At 36.5% G+C, this 16,960-nt stretch overlaps 1 protein-coding gene across 3 annotated transcripts in view; it reads right to left on the bottom strand.

Moving 5' to 3' along the window:
- Rev3l (REV3 like, DNA directed polymerase zeta catalytic subunit) overlaps positions 1-16,960 on the bottom strand; it is a 143,648-nt gene that overhangs the window by 30,185 nt on the left and 96,503 nt on the right. For all 3 annotated transcript variants that reach the window (XR_003378363.1, XM_005363542.3, XM_026787333.1), the window contains exons 17-22: positions 14,886-15,078; positions 12,951-13,062; positions 12,064-12,179; positions 6,603-6,721; positions 4,026-4,144; positions 353-494 (exon numbers count right to left, since the gene is read on the bottom strand). Coding sequence is in view for 2 of the 3 variants with exons in the window: in XM_005363542.3 (XP_005363599.1) it covers positions 353-494; positions 4,026-4,144; positions 6,603-6,721; positions 12,064-12,179; positions 12,951-13,062; positions 14,886-15,078 (801 nt within the window). In the remaining variant the exon portion in view is untranslated. The remainder of the gene's footprint in view (positions 1-352; positions 495-4,025; positions 4,145-6,602; positions 6,722-12,063; positions 12,180-12,950; positions 13,063-14,885; positions 15,079-16,960) is intronic.

The raw sequence follows: 16,960 nt of genomic DNA, 5'->3' as shown, positions 1-16,960 counted from the left end.
TTAAGAAAAGGCGATACAAACCTTTATTTTAACATTTAAAAGAAAACTACATATTCATTCCAACAGCTTTCCCAGGCCTGGCGGCCCAATAAGTTACACACACACTCAGGCACTTGAAGGCTAAGGACACAGGTGATCACTGGGGAGGTGGCCAGAGTAAGAACTTTCCCACAGTGAGACCCCAACAAGGACACTTTGGGGGTCACAGGCCATGGGAACTGTTGCGGTGGAACCTTCCTCCAGATTACTGAACCAGGAAGAGCAGCATGGTTCTTGCTTTAAAAACCTACTCAGGTCAAGAATAAGCATCTCATTTATGTAGTACTTTAAAGTGTACAAGAAAAATTTCTACCTGTGAACCTCTTGTTAATACATGTAAAAACTGAATGCCAAAAAGTCTGGCCATTTCACTGGTTTTTCCAATTAGGTCCAATTGTTCTAACATCTGGAGATTTCCACGAACACGGCTAACATAATGATCAACCATTTTCCATCTGTCAAAAAAGAACCCATACATGAATACAGATAAAGTGAGGTTACTAAAGGAGAGAGTGCAATATATAAAGTATATTAAGGAGTTAAATGCCGGAGAACTTCAAGGAATAAAACTCAGTAATAGTACGCAAAATTTAAAATAGAACTTATGATAAGGTATCATAAGAATAACAAGTTTCATATTTCACCCTGATTTTGCTAACCCAGGTCCAGTATTCTACTTAACTTGGCAAAAAGTTACCTATTCAGAATAATATCTAATTAGAGGTGGCAAGACATGCATTTAGAGCAGCACTATACCATACCTTAACAAACATAATTTTTAATAAGTAGAATATAAATATTATTGACTGGTTTATGTATGATTCTTTTCTTGAATCAACACTCTATTACTGAACTACAACCTAACTTCTCTGTGAAGCTTTGACATAAGCCTCAGCCTTACTGTAGTTTACTTTACTTCTCTGAGGTTCCTCAAAATGAAATGGAAGATAAGCAGATACCTTGAGAGAGATAGGGTGTGGGAACTGGGTGGCTGGGGAAGTGGGGAGGAGCTGGAAGGATCTGGGGGAGGGGAAAACCATAAACAGAATATATTGTACTAAAAAAAACCTGTTTTCTGTAAAAATTGTTTTCTCAAATACATGAGAGTTGTTTTTTTTAAAGCTGTATCTCTTCCATCTTTACCAGAATTTAACTTTATATTTAATAAGGCAAAATGCACTCATTTTTAAATACTGGTCACCTGCCTTTCTCCTTTTGAAGCCTAAGGCCTGATAATTTAGAAGTGCTTAGGAAACATCTGGAGTGGTATAGGCCATTCCCAAACACAGAAGAGCACCAGGTAGTGGTAAAGGGGCAGGACACTTCCCAGCACAGAACTTAAGCAAAGGAGCTCAGCATCTAAGGAAGAAGCAGGAGAGTCTCTGCCTACCTCTGGACACAGGCAGAAAACCTTTCTGGACCCAGAAACTGGTAGTTATACAAAATCAAGGGTTTTCCCACTATGGTAAGAATAGGAATGCGGAGGAATCTCACCCTAATGCCCCAGAAAAGAACTTCCAAAGACTAAGGCCGAACAGGAGGAATGAGTAATTCCTTCAAATCCACTCTATTTCTTACACAGACTAACAGTGAGCTGAGTGTTGTTTTGTACAACTGTAATCCTAGCATTTGGGAGACTGAGGGGGGAGCATCCAAGTTGGAGGTCTTCTTGGGTTATGTTAGAGTCCAAGGCTACTCTAGGCTATGTACAGATATTGTGTCTTTAAAAAGAAGAAAGAAATCAAATGAATTGGACAAATTAGGAATATCTGAATAACCTTCACAGAAACAATGAAAGGAAGAAGGAAAGGCAATCAAAATCTTTATAGTAGTTAAGAAACAGAAAACAGCATTAGAGTACTACTCAGCAGTAAAAAACAATGACTTCTCAAATTTTGCATGCAAATGGATGGAAATAGAAAATACTATCCTGAGTGAGGTAACCCAGACCCAAAAAGATGAACATGGGATGTACTCACTCATAGTTGGTTTCTAGCCACAAATAAAGGTCAGTGAGTCTTTATTTTGATATCCTAAAGAAGCTAAATAAGAAGGTGAACCCAAAGAAAAACATATAGCTATCCTCCTGGGTAGGGGAAGTAGACAAGATTGCCAGGCAAAAAATCGGGATCTTAAGGGTGGGGTGGGAGGGGGGTAAGGGGAGATGGGGAGAAAAGTGAGAAGGGTTGGATGGGGAGAACTTGGGGCAACGGGATGATTGGGATACAGGAAGGTAGGATAGGGGAGCAGGGAAGCACATATCTTAATTAAGGGAGCCATCGTAGGGTTGGGAAGAGACTTGGACCTAGAGGGGCTTCCAGGTGCCTAAGGAGAGGTCCCCAGTTACTTCCTGGGGCAGCTGAAGATAGGGAACCTGAAATGATCCTATCCTATAGTCTTACTGATGAATATTTTGCATATCACCATAGAACCTTCATCTGGCGATGGACCCACACTGGAACACTGGACTGAGCTCCCAAAGTCCCAATGAGGAACAGAAGGAGGGAGAAGATGAGCAAGGAAGTCAGGACCAAGAGGGGTGCAACCACCCACGGAGACAGTGGGACTGATCTATTGGGAGCTCACCAATGCCAGCTGAATTGTGACTCGAAAAGCAGGGGATAAACCCGGACTCTCTGAATATGACGGACAATGAGGGCTGCTGAGAAGCCAAGGACAATGGCACTGGGTTTTGATCCTACTTCTAGCTCTGGCTTTGTGGGGGCCTAGCCAGTTTGGATGTTCACCTTCCTAGACCAGGATGGAGGGGGGAGGACTTCGGACTTTCCACAGGGCAGGGAACCCTGACTGCTCTTCAGACGGGGGGGGGGGGGGGAGGGGGGGGGGGGGAGGTTAGGAGGGGGGGAAGTTAGGGGGGGGAGAGTGGGAGGAGTGGGAGGCTGGGAGGAGGCGGAAAATTTTTTTTTCTTTCTTAATAAAAAAAAATTAAGAATTAAAAAAAAAAAAAAGAAACAGAAAACAAAGCAAAACTCAATCATAGAACGAGACAGTAAAATATCAGTCAGAAATATTTTCTTTTCTCCTTTTTGTAGGTAAGTGCTGGGACAATTTATTTCCAGCAAACTTGCAGTAGATGAACTACCAAAGGAAACAGACAATGGCAGCAGACACTAACCAACCATGTGGCCTAGAAATCCGTCAACTACTGAAATGAAAATTTAAGTTCACATAGACTTGCATACACAGTTATTACATGATATTACATGATAGCTTTATTCATAGTAGCTACAGTCCACATTGGTGTCTATTAAGAGTTAAATAAACAAATAAACTGTTAGGCATTTCACATAGGTATTACTGAATATTAAGAATGAATAACATGTAACATATTAAATCTCACAACAGTTACAACTTAAAAAGTATAGTTCAGTTTCTTCAAGGAAGTTCGACAAAAGCAAAAGATTACTAACATTTCCATTTCTATGATGTTCTACCTGTGGCAAAAACAATCAGCTAATAGAAATCTAATTAGTATTTAATATAAATCTAATTAGTATTATTGTGGATAGTTAGGGTCTGGGTAGACTGACTATAAATCTGTTTAAGTATTTCCTTGTAGATAGTTATCCTTCTTATCTGGGTACTACAGAGTGAGTGTATATATTCCTCAGAGTCCTAGAACAACACACTTTAGAAGTCTGCATTTTATTGTATATTAATATAAAGCTCAATAATAGTGACTCAATTCTATTTTTAAAATTAATATTTTATGTGTAGGAGTGCTTTGCTGGCATGTGTGACAGTGCACCGTATGTGTGCCTGGTGGCTGCAGATGCCAGAAGGCACTGGACTCCCTAGAACTGGAGTTACAGACAGTTGTGAGATGCCACGTGAGTGCTGGGAATCAAACCTGGCTTTGGAAGAGCAGCCAGTGCTTAAAACTGCAGAGATGTCTCTCCAGCCCCTAAAACTGATTTAAAATAAATAAAAAGATACAGTCGCCTTTTGGGTGTGGTAAACATTACCTGTAGAGATCTGTCTTGTTATCAAACCAGTCTGACAAGACGCGGAAGGTAAAAAGGGGAAAACGCTGATGGAGAACGTGAAAGCTCACATTTTCAAAAGTGTAGTTAGTCAGAGCAACCTTAAAAAAAAAGTGTAAGGCATAATTATATTTATGTAGATCATTTGTTTTTTTTCTAAGTCAATCCCAGGTCATTAGGTTTTAAAAAGTCTTAATATCACTTAGAATTTTTCATAGATGACATGAAAGCCATTTGTAAAGATTATCTGTTACAAGCAATCTATACATAATTAATTCAAAATATGTATAGCTTACTGGGTATAAAATTTTTCCACATTAACAATCCAGAAGTATAAAAGTGATCCAAACTGGTCTATTTTACTTAAAACTTGTCACCTCCGAAGCAATGGCATACTTCAGGACTCACATTCTCTTTCTGTCTCTCTTGCTGACTGACAAAGGTAAAAAGGCAATGGGATAAGGTAAAGACCCAACAAGTATAAACAAGGAAGGACTGCAAAGGCATGACAACAGCAGATGAGGTTCGCCTGAGAGCAGCAGGTACAGCATGGACTACAGGTCAAGTTAGTGATCTGGAGAATAGATCTAAATGGCTTTCTTTGAATGCGGACAATGAGGGAAGCGATCATACCGGAGGGACCATATGGAGAAATTAGGACCAGAGACTAGAGAGCTACCATACAGGAAAATTAGGTTTGTAAAGGAAGTTGAAAAATCTAAATGGTCAAATCTAACATAACACTCTGTTCTCTGTACTGCCAAACGACTTGATAGAATCTGAAAGCCTAGATGGAATCGATGATTTAGAAGGTCTGTAAATGGTTTCAGTTTTCAGAGTAAGAGTCATATATTCCTTTAAGTAGTTAATATACATCTAATAAAAATTATTTAAGAGGCAGTGGGTTTATCATTAAGGACTCGAAGTTCCCCAGTGGGAACAGCAGAAATTTTATGTGAGGAATCACACAAGCTACAAATTGCCAAGCACCATGAGAGAAACAAATAAAAGACACAAAGATTACACTGTTTTTTTGTTTGTTTTTTTTTTAAATTTTCAAGACAGGGTTTCTCCGTAGCTTTTGGTTCCTGTCCTGGAACTAGCTCTTGTAGACCAGGCTGGCCTCGAACTCAGAGATCCGCCTGCCTCTGCCTCCCGAGTGCTGGGATTAAAGGCGTGCGCCACCACTGCCCGGCAAGACGCAAAGATTAAAAAGGAGCTTTTGTAACTATTCCAATTCAGAAAACATAATCTGAATGTCTCTAGTATGAAGCAAATACTCAAGGCTAGCTCAGGTCAAAGGCTTGAGAGACGTATTATAACTATCACTCAGGATAAAAAGCGATGGGCTGGGGAGATGGTTCACTTGGTCAAGTGCTTCATGGGAATCTTAATTCAATTCCCCAAACCCATGTAAAACGGTCACTTGTGTTAGCACAGTTTGAAATCTGAGTACTGGGGCAGTGGTACACTCCAGATTTATGAGAGACCCTGTTTCAAAATACAAGGTGGATGGCTCCTCAGAAATGATACCCAAGGTTTACCTCTGGCTTCCACCAACATATGTATACCCAAATCCTTACACACCACATAAATAAAATTACACACAAAATAAAATTATCCTTAAGCAGATTCATATAATGCACAGTTTCAAGTTAGATTAAATGTGAGTACAACTTCAGACACAGGGCACAAAGAAGAACGAGGCTACATAATTTTTATAAAGAACCCATTGCTTTTTCCAGTATGATTTGCATGTGACAATGTTCCAGCATGCTTGGAAAGTCAGTGTTTAACATAAGTCCCGGATAGCTACACAATCACTGAACAACAAGGGAAAGATAGAAAGCGTATAATGAAAAAATAGTTTCAAATAGCAGACAACATTGGAGAATGAATTTTCATCTAATCGCTTTAGCTGTTATTTATTATTCAAAGTCCAAAATCTAAAAACCTATAGTATGAATCTTTATATTTCACATAGAAAAAACAAACAACTTCAAAGATGCAAATATCATCTAGTAAGCTCTACAAGCTTACTTTTATTGTGTGTGAAATAACTATTTCTACAAAGGATTGCAAATTAACGGAGAGCTTGGTGAAATTATTTAACCCAAAAGCCTATCCAACGGGATGCCACTATTAGCTATTTCCAAATAGTTTCTCTCCAGTTTGGCTCGGTATTTAAATGTATTTATTATGAGTTTCCTTCCTAAGTCTAGACTAGATTTTCTTAAAATGATGAAATTATACAATATTAAACACAAATACCACAATATTTTATTACAGTTATAGACTTTACTTTCAAGGGTCGAGGCTAGCCATGAATTCCTGATGTATGTACAATGATTCTGATTTTCCTAGTTGTTAAGTTAGACAGAAATAGAAAAACAATGAAGGTGTAATTTTATTTTGTCATTTTATAAAGTATTTTGCAACTTTAATTACATACAACAATAATAGGTCACAAATCATAGAGAATTTTTACTAATACTCTATAATGAGTAAACTGTTATACTGATCTAATCTTATTTCCAAATTTTAAATAAAATACCTCACCTCGTTTCTCATGATTCTCCAAAGGTTTAGCGTAATTCTGCCAACAATGTTGATCTCACTCATTGTATCTGATCCATAGTCATCTCTTTCCGCTGCAAATCTGTTTTCAGTCTTGTCATCTATAAAAAAGAATGCATATTGTATCAAGAGAAGCAGAAAATAAGCTTTCAGGTAAATTATGCCAAAGAAAATGAAAGTAACAAAAGTAAGAATTAAGACTAAAGGTAAAATTTGATTCAGTCTATTTAATATTAGAACAATGGAATACTTATTATTTTAACAAAAACAATTTTTTAAATCACATAGGAAGTTTGTAAAATAAATATAAAGACACAAGCATTCTCTTCGTCTTTCTATATAGTATATACACTTGTCCCTTGGTATCTATAGAGAATGGTTCCTGGATATCTTGTAGGTAGTAAAACATGTAAAACACTTCTTAAATAAATGGCTCAGTATTTGTGTAAGATCTATGCATAGCTACATCCACACACATCACCATATTGTTTAGAATACCAAGTACAATGTAAATAGTTGTTTAGTGCGCATGCATTTTTGATCCAGCTGTCTGTGGCTGTGGTATCCCAGGATATTAAGAGACAACTATGTATATTTATTTTTATCTACACAAAATCCAAAACTGTTTTAATTTGAATATTTCTCAATGAAAACACTTCAGTGATGTTTGAAAATGTACTTTGAGTGTAATTCCTATTAATAAAAAAGTAAGGTATCTTCAAAATCTTACTCTTACTTTTTAATTTTTAAGTACATAATTTTGCATATAAAAGTTTCATCATAGTAATTAAAATTTTACTGCCTTATTTTAAGGTTGAGAAAAATGTTACTTTCTTATTTTTGTCAATTTTAACAATATACTGATAGTTTTTTCCTGTACCCTCAAGTATTACATAGTTGAAAATATTCTATTATTTGAACTACAAAATAAGTAGTTAAAAATTCCAGTGGTACAATTCTTGTTTTTAATTAACACTGATGAAGTTGTAATTTTTGAACTGTGAATGCTTCATTAGATCATATAGACTGATCATTTCTTTTTCACCCTCTTACATTTTTTTCCCTTACTTGACTTAACTGCACTTTTAAGATGTTCAGAGGGAACTAAGGGACCTGGTTTCTGCATCTCAAGTGTGGGCTTAGTGTTCTGAAGCAGCACAAGCAGCACAGGACGTAAGGGAAATGACGGCGAATGAGGTATAACTGAAGTACAAGACAATGGGTGAACTCCAGCCATAACCAAGTCAGGTTCTATTGGTGAAGAATTGAAAATCCAAACTGAAACTAAAAATCAGTGTTTTGATTTTTGATAAATCATAAAGTCTTTCAAGTGTTCATGGGTGCTGGTGTCTATATAATTCTCAAATTTTAATCTGAACTGAAAGGCTATAGCCAATGCTCAATAAATGCAACAATTTTATTCCATTTATTTGTTTGCAACAACTTTTATTCCATCCAGCAAAGCCAAACAACACTGGTAATGCAGAAAACCTAACACTATAAACCAAACTCGCTGAAATTTGCTGTTTTATGTCCTCCTCCCCAAGAAGTTCCTCGGGCACCATAACCTCTAGCTCCCGTAACATCCTCCACTAAGTGAAGTGCCAGTCAAGATGTGCCAGGACTGTGTAAATTTAAACAATAGCCATCTTTTAATTTAGCAATTTGTGCTGTTACTTTTGGTTAACACATAATGCTACAACACTTTTGTTTGTTTCTGGTTTTTTTCCCTTTAGCATAAAAAATGTCCATTGCTTCTAAGTTTGTAATCCCTGTTCACAGTGGTAGAAGCAGTAATACCACAAGTTCAAGGTCAACCTAAGTTATAGTAAGACCCTATGTTAAAACAAAACAAAAACAACAAAAATTCCATTGATAAACCAGTTGTTTTTTGGGGGAAAATAAGATAGTTTGTATTGGCAGTGTGTGTGCCTGCACATGTGCACAGGGACCAGAAGCTGACACTGGGTGTCTTCCTCAATTGCTTCTCCACCTCATTTATTGAGACATTCCCACCACTGAACCTAGTACTGATTCATTTATCGAGGCTAGCTTGCTGGTAACTCCTGTAATACTCCTGCTTCACCTCCCAGGGCTGGGATAAAAGGTGCCTACCACCATAGCTAGTTTTACTGAGCACTGAGGATGCAGCTGAGGTCCTCATAAAAGCACCACGTTGACTACGCCCTCTTCCCAGCCCCAAATGGCAGTTATTAATATACATAATTCTCTCAAAGTTTGAGAAACTCAGGACAAATCTCTTAAACTATGAGAGTTCCTTAGAGCAAAGAGAACTGAGTCACTTCATGGGTGATAATTAAAAAATTAAAATAACAATAAATTTAGTTAACACAGCTGACTAGAGGTTATAAAATATTTAAAAATGTGTATTGTATCTTATACATCTATCGTGTTCTAGGAACGTTACCAACACTGCTTCCTTTACTAGCACCTTCACTATAAATTTCATTTTGTACCATGTGAATTCTGCTTAGAAACATTACATCTTGTCCCAGGTCATATGGTAAAAAAACAAGTAGTATCTGACTTGAAATTTTTGCTTCTTCCTGGATTTTTTTGTAATATCATTGTAGCCTATGCCCTTACCTGTAATATTCAGGGCTTAATATTTCAGCATATAGTAGATATTCACTAAAGGAAGTGCATATGGGCTCAAAACATTTTAAAAGTATCTTTACAATGCCAAGACTGCCATGAGCATATTACTGTATGTCGTTTCTCTGATTAGATTGTGTAAAATGGAAATATACCATCTTTACATCTACATGAACTCTTTACATTACTCAATTCCTAAAAATGTATCCACTGAAGATAGTGGATAAGCACTGGGAAATAATTACCATTGAAATGAGCAAAAGAATATTCAGGTTGTACGTTAATGACAAAGCTTCCGTTTCTAGAAACAAACATTCTCTTCAAAGACAATTAGTTGGACTATTCTTTGCTCAGATTAGGATCGTGAAATCAGTCTGTGATCCTGAGGAAAATATGAACTTTATGCATATCCACGTAATGAAACTGTAGGGTGTTAGTGTGGAGAACTGTAGGGAAAGTTGTAGCTCATACAGCGGGATAGTGAGAGTGGCATTTTGTGGTCAGAGATTTTTCTGAGTGTGAGGCTTAAGACACTGAACTGAGAATGAACATTTGCTCACCCACTGAATGACAAGCAAGGTGTCATTCCTGGACAGAAGCAACAGTGAAAAACAATTTCATAATGACTTTATCTTACAATCTTATTTTTAATAAAATTCCTGTTTTTGAAAACTCCATACATGAAAAAAAAACCAAGTAGTATTCTATACAAGGATCACTTCACCTTGAAGGCCATGGACCCACACAACTCTCATTTCTTTCTTTATGCTAAAAAGATAATATTCAAAAATTTCATTTTACTAAGTCAGCACAACACTTATACAGTGTTTACTGTCTTCAGGCTCCATTACAACCACCTTGAAAGTCCTTTAAGAACCTCCACTCTGGGGCTGGAGAGATGGCTCAGTGGTTAAGAGCATTGCTTGCTCTTTCAAAGGTCCTGAGTTCAATTCCCAGCAACCACATGGTAGCTTACAACCATCTGTAATGAGGTCTGGTGCCTTCTTCTGGCCTGCAGGCATGCATGCAGACAGAATATTGTATACATAATAAATGAATAAATATTTAAAAAAAAAAGAACCTCCACTCTCCAGAGAAGTAAATCAAGTATTGGATCTATTCTGTAATTTGCTTGACATTATATGGGTGCACAGGCAGAGTTTGAACCTGGGGAGTCTTTGCTCCAGAACCTGTGCACTGGACTACTACTGTGTTACTTAACAAACCACACACCCTTTGTGTTTACTCTGTTGCTTAATTGTAAATGGGAGACTGCAACATGGCGTGGCTCACGACACTTAATAAAGTTTTAGCAGTGATTCTGAGAAAGGATGTGAGCTCTCCTTCCCTCCCTTCCTCCTTCTCCTTTCCATTTCTTTCCTTCCTCCATACTTCCCTCCTTTCCTGTGGTGCTGGGGATCAAACTCAAAACCTTTAGACACTCTACTGCTGAGCTACACACCTAATGTAGGACATTAACTTCATCATTCTTTTGATCCTTATCTCTTACAATCAACTAAATGTAATTAACAATGTATCTGAGGGCTGCCTCTCCTGAACACTTAGAAAACTGTCCCATAAAGCTGTGGGAACCAAAACAAACTAAAAAAAAATGTAGTTATATAGGCAACTAATGACTGCTGAATTAGTCTCTTCCAGGGACGAGCACCCTAATTAGTATCCAATACTAAGGAGTCAGCCTTGAAATCATGTACATATAAAGGAACATTAAATTAATGCAGTAGGTTGTATTCATATATTGCTGTGTTTATATATTACATAATAATGTATATAATAATTATAGTCATCATCATCATCAAAGGAAAAGAGGCCACCTATTTGAGGAGATGTGGGGTGAAGGTGTTAGAGAAAGGGGACAAAAAGGAACTAGAGTGAAGAAAGAGAAGGGGGAATAATGTGATTAGACTTTAATTAAAATTAAAAATTAAAATTAAAAGAACATTAAAAAGAAAAAACTAAAAATAAAAAATAAAATGACTATGGATAATAAGATATTTTTAGTTATAGAAAAAAATGTTTTACAGCTGGGCATTGTGGTGCACGCCTTTAATCCCAGCACTCTGGAGGCAGAGGCAGGCAGATCTCTTGTGAGTTCAAGGCCAGTCTGTTCTATAGATTATATTCCAGAACAACCAAGGTTAAACAGAGAGGCTCTGTCTCAAAAAGAAAAAAAAAGAAAGAAAAGAAACAATAACAAAAGACTTACAAATTACAAATAATTTTATTATAAAAATTATTACTCCCTCTCTCTAAACAGCACCAAAACTTTAGTGAATTACAATCAAAATTCATACTACTTTTTAGACTTATACTCTAATAAAAATCAAAAGCCAATTACTTAACTACTAATCTTAACTATTACTGCTCTTTGGCCCTTCCTCTCCTACCAATTTAATGGGCAAAACAATAAAAACAGAAAAAACAATAACATTACAGTTTATGAAGCTGAGGAAATATGAAGCAGCTTCACAACAACTGTGAAGACTATGGGAAACATAGTATAATATAGGAAAACAGTTCTAGGATACTGGATGAAGAAAGCACATTAAAGATGAAACAGACAGTATAATGCTATAAAAAGATTTATATATGAACACATAATTAAAAGTAGGAAAATCCCCAACACATAAAACAGCATATATAACAGTGTGAAGGTAGACTTTTCCAATCTGTTTTGTATGAAGTTATATCTAGAACTTACCACAATTTAGTATAAAAATGGAGCTAGAATAACAGTACTTCCTTTAACATTTTCTCATTTACAATTTCTCTGTAGTTGTAACAAAACATTTGCAACTCTACGTACCCGGCACTCGAGAGATCATCTGACATAAGTCGACACTTAGAGCAGCAGCCCTCTGTAAGAGGTAGCCCCAGGAATGCATCTGAATCTCATATCCTAGGAGAATATCAGGGTCATACCTAAAGAAGGAGGTGGGTCAAAGTGCATACATTACAACATTTGGACCTTTGCCCAGAAGAAGCAATTTTTTCATGATGTAAGGAACAAAAATCAACATATATATTCCAATATGGAATATATATGTACAAGGGGAAGGATGTGTAGTGGTACCTGTAGAACAACTCCTACAGAATGACTTAGAATAAGTGACTATAGGAGTTATTTTATTTTCTAAAATGAGTTTAATCTTACTAAGACTGCACTTGTTCTGTATTTCTTGGGAAAGGGGCTGTGGGAAAAATTGTAATTTTAAATTAAAATGATTTTGTTTAAAATAACTTTATAAACTCTCATAAAATTTTACTTTCAACAAAAATACATTATTAAAATAAAAAAGAATTAAAAAACAAGTCAAAATACTACTGAAATGGTAGTTAGTTCCCAAGGTAGAAACTTATTTAAGTGAATAATACAACTGAACTTTTGTACAAATTCCTATTACTTCAGAACCATAGCAAAACCATCTTAAAATACAACTAAGAGGCTAGAAGCAAGTATTTTTCTTTATTCCCTTAATTGTAAGAAACAGAAGATTGCTTTTCCTGTTCTTATTTGATGGGCACAGGAATGATGATAGGAGACTGAAAGTGGGAGCCTCTCTAAGGATAATTATATACTTCCAAGGGTCCTGGAAATGATTCTTGTCCTCTTTTATATCTTATGTCATCTGCAGGAAATGACTGAAGAAGAAAGACCAGGGGGAAAAAAAATCAGAAAATACAAGATAATACCTCTTTATTATATTTGTAATTTCTTGAAAAAGCGCCTTCTCATCAGCAGCATAGGTAACTTCTAATCCTGTAATTCCAGATCTGATAAGTAGTGGGGTCTGATATCTGATATCTAAGGAATAAAATATTATATATAACATTACTTCATGTACTATTAAAGTAACATTAATCTTTACTTTTAAGTAAAAGAATATGAAAACTGAACCCTACAAGTAAAACTATAGTTCAACTACTTGAAGATTTTCTTTAATGGTTTTTCTAATGTAACATGTAACTTAAATTCAAGTTTCATATTTTCAGTTATTCTACTAAAGTCTTCATTTATAAAATTACTTGCAAAGACAATTACTTTGTTTCTATGCTTAATTTTCCTAATGGGAATACCTTTGCTTAATAGAAAATATTTTAATCACTAGTATGCTAGATAATGGGTAACAACTCTTCAAGAAAAAAAAAATTTGAATGTGTCTTTGCTTGCCTATTTCCATATGTAAAGTCATCCCACCACGGTTAATTTCAAACGACCAACACTGGCTATCATGAAGAATTCATAAAAATTCAATGACTATCTTGTTAGCCGATGTTAGGCAATTAAACATCAGATTCTTAATGGCTTTCTTTTATACTCAATCTTCCTCAGTGTACTCAAATAATTTATAAGGGTTACCTTTACAACTTCGGAGAAATACCTGCATTTCCTTAAATGCTTATATGGTATATGAACAACCTCTGAACCAAACATATCTTTATTTAGGAAGATACATGAACAGTTAGAAAATATATCTTACAAACTATGAGAATAATTAACAATGTCTAAAGCAAACAGTTTGTATTAGTAGCAAACTGGAAAACAATGAAGTTTGTTTACCCAAGCTAATTATATATGATTATTTGGATTTGTTGTGAATAATTAGTAGTGTACAAACTATGTGTTAATTAGAAATTTTACTAAGATCTTTGTGTCACCGAGGGCAGAGTCTGGAGGCCTCACACTCTGATCCGTGTTCTATCCATCTCTATTCTACTTGTGGTTGTAATAATCAAAGGAAGAATCATCAGTCTAGGAAAAAGGGTTTTGTTTATTTGTTTGTTTGCTTTTTTGAGTTTTGTTTTTTGAGACAGGGTTTCTCTGTGTAGCTTTGTAGTCTGTCCTTGAACTCCCCCTGTAGACCAGGCTTGCCTCCAACTGAGAAATGCCTGACTCTGCCTCCCGAGTAATGGGATTAAAGGTGTGTGCCACACTGCCCGGCTAGGAAAAAGTTATGTACAGCTTCATACTCCAACCTCGGTCAACATTAGAGAGGAGTCTTCCTGATTGCTGTGGTTCTTCAAGAAGAAATTTTGTTTTTGTTTTTGTTTTTTTTTTTTGATTTTCGAGACAGGGTTTCTCCCTAGCTTTTGGTTCCTGTCCTGGAACTAGCTCTTGTAGACCAGGCTGGCCTCGAACTCACAGAGATCCGCCTGCCTCTGCCTCCCGAGTGCTGGGATTAAAGGCGTGCGCCACCATCGCCCGGCTAAGAAGAAATTTTGTTAAGAATGACTGGTGGCACACACCTTTAATCCCAGCACTCAGGAGGCAGAGGCAGGCAGATCTCTGTGAGTTCGGGCCAGCCTGGTCTACAAGAGCTAGTTCGAGGACAGGCTCCAAAAGCTACAGAGAAAACCTGTCCTGAAAAACCAAAACAAACAAACAAACAAATAAATAAAAAAGAGTGGCTGGCACATGCCTGTGATTCTAGCACTTAGGAAGTAGAGGCTGGAACATCAAAGCTCAAAGTCAACCTCAACTACACAGCTAGTAACAAGCCAATCTGAGCTATGTAAGATCCTGTCCAATCCCCACCACCTACACACACACACAAACACACACACACACACACACACACACACACACACTCACTAGGCAAGCACATCCTTACTAAAAATAAACAATACCTTGATGGGTGACTGTCTTGTCTTTATCAATCACTATCACACCTGTGAGTTCTGTTTTCTCTGTGTCTGGGAGAGGAGTGTCAGATGAGATGCAGTAGAACAGAGCACAGATTGGGTCAAACTCAGGATCTGGTTGTAAGTCTCTTCTAGTTCGAGCATGCAACTCCACACTGATTAAGGTAAGATTCTGTATCTACAAAAGGAAATGAAAAATTACACTTAAAGTGTTTCATGGCATGCATGTTCAAAGAAGTCCTTTTTACTAAGACTTTGAGAAGACAAGTAAGTAGAAATATAGATATGCACATAAAAGACAAAGTCGCAACCAGGCGGTGGGGGCACCCACCTTTAATCATAGCACTTGGCAGACAGAGGAGGGAGGATCTCTGAGTTTGAGGCCAACCTGGTCTACAGAGCAAGTTCCAGAACAGCCAGGACTACACGGAGATATTCTGTTTTCAAAAATTAAACAAAATAGCCGGGCGGTGGTGGCGCACGCTTTTAATCCCAGCACTCGGGAGGCAGAGGCAGGTGGATCTCTGTGAGTTCGAGACCAGCCTGGTCTACAAGAGCTAGTTCCAGGACAGGCTCCAAAACCACAGAGAAACCCTTTCTCGAAAAACAAAAAAAAAAAAAAAAAAAAAAAACCAAAAAAAACAAAATAAAGGCAAAGTCACAATTTAATAGTTCATAAATTTATGAAACTTAAGACTTTTGCTTCCAAAATTAGATTAACTCGTGTTCTTATTTCAGGAAAAGCTTCAGCTGCTACTTCTCAATGGCCATACTTCAAAAGTATTGCTTAGAATACATGCAGTGCTTCTTAATTTCTGTTTGAGAAAAGAATTAGTTCAGCAGCTTATCCACATTCAAACCAGTGTGTCACTTCACAGGTCACTGCATTAGAATACTATCATTAGTTTAAACTGAAAACAGAAATCATCTTTTAGTTTAAAGTTCAGATTTACTAACCTGCTACTATTTAAGGATTGTTTAAATTTAGATATTTTTGCACATATGCATTAATTTTTCAAGTTTTAGTTTTACCTTTAAAAAATTAAAAGAACTTTTATGGAATCAACCACACAAGCTGGTATGGGACAATTCTGTATTCTGTCAATTATGTTTTAAATAAACATTGATTGGCCAGTAGCCAGGCAGGAAATATAGGTGGGACAACCAGACAGGAAGTAGAGGCGGGCCAATGAGAACAGGAAAATTCTGGGAAGAAGGAAGCTCTCTCCTCAGTCCTGCCCAGAAACGGAAAAATAAAGATGTGACCTGCCCTGCTGAAAAAGGTACCAAGCCATGTGGCTAACACAGATAAGAATAATGGGTTAATATAAGTTATAAGAGTTAATAAGAAGCCTGAGCTAATGGGCCAATCACTTTATAACTAATTCAGACTCTCTGTGTGATTTCTTTGGAACCTAAACAGCTGTGGGAACTGGGCAGGACAAAAACCCCAACAAGCAGGTATTCCTGTTAAAATAAGCCTTTTCATTTGACCAATGTTCATACTCTTACTAACATGCAACACACATTAAACATACTCACTATACTTTGTTAATAAAAACCTCTCAATTGTAATTTTTATGTTTTTTTTTTTTTAAATTGAGACAGAGATAGGCCCAGTAGAGTACACATGTAATCCTAATCACTCAGGAGGCTGTAATAGAAGATGGCTTCAGCCCACAAACTCAAATCTAGCCTGGGAAAAAGAGATATTTTGCCTCAAAAAAAAAAGTAAAAATAAAAATAAAGTAAATCAACATAATAGTACAGGAAACAAAATTTGGCCTGGATTCATAATTACATGCTATACACTACCATATATCATATACATACAGCTGGCACTGGAAAATAAGACTATTCATAGTGTCTTCATAATTATTCAGATCACATAAATTAGCAACAGATTTGTAGTTATAATCCATGCAAGCCAATGAAGAATGTAAGTGCCATGACTTTCATTAGTAACAGTAATAGAATCTGGCAAATTCTATTTTTGGCACAAAATCTTTTTGGAGGACAATTTAGAAATATCTATCAAAACTTAAAATTTAAAATGCACA

This window comes from Microtus ochrogaster, linkage group LG9, assembly GCF_000317375.1.
Source record: "Microtus ochrogaster isolate Prairie Vole_2 linkage group LG9, MicOch1.0, whole genome shotgun sequence".
In the NCBI taxonomy this organism is placed as follows: domain Eukaryota; kingdom Metazoa; phylum Chordata; class Mammalia; order Rodentia; family Cricetidae; genus Microtus; species Microtus ochrogaster.
The sequence above is the reverse complement of the archived record's forward strand: the minus strand, read 5'-3'. Positions and strand labels throughout refer to the sequence as shown.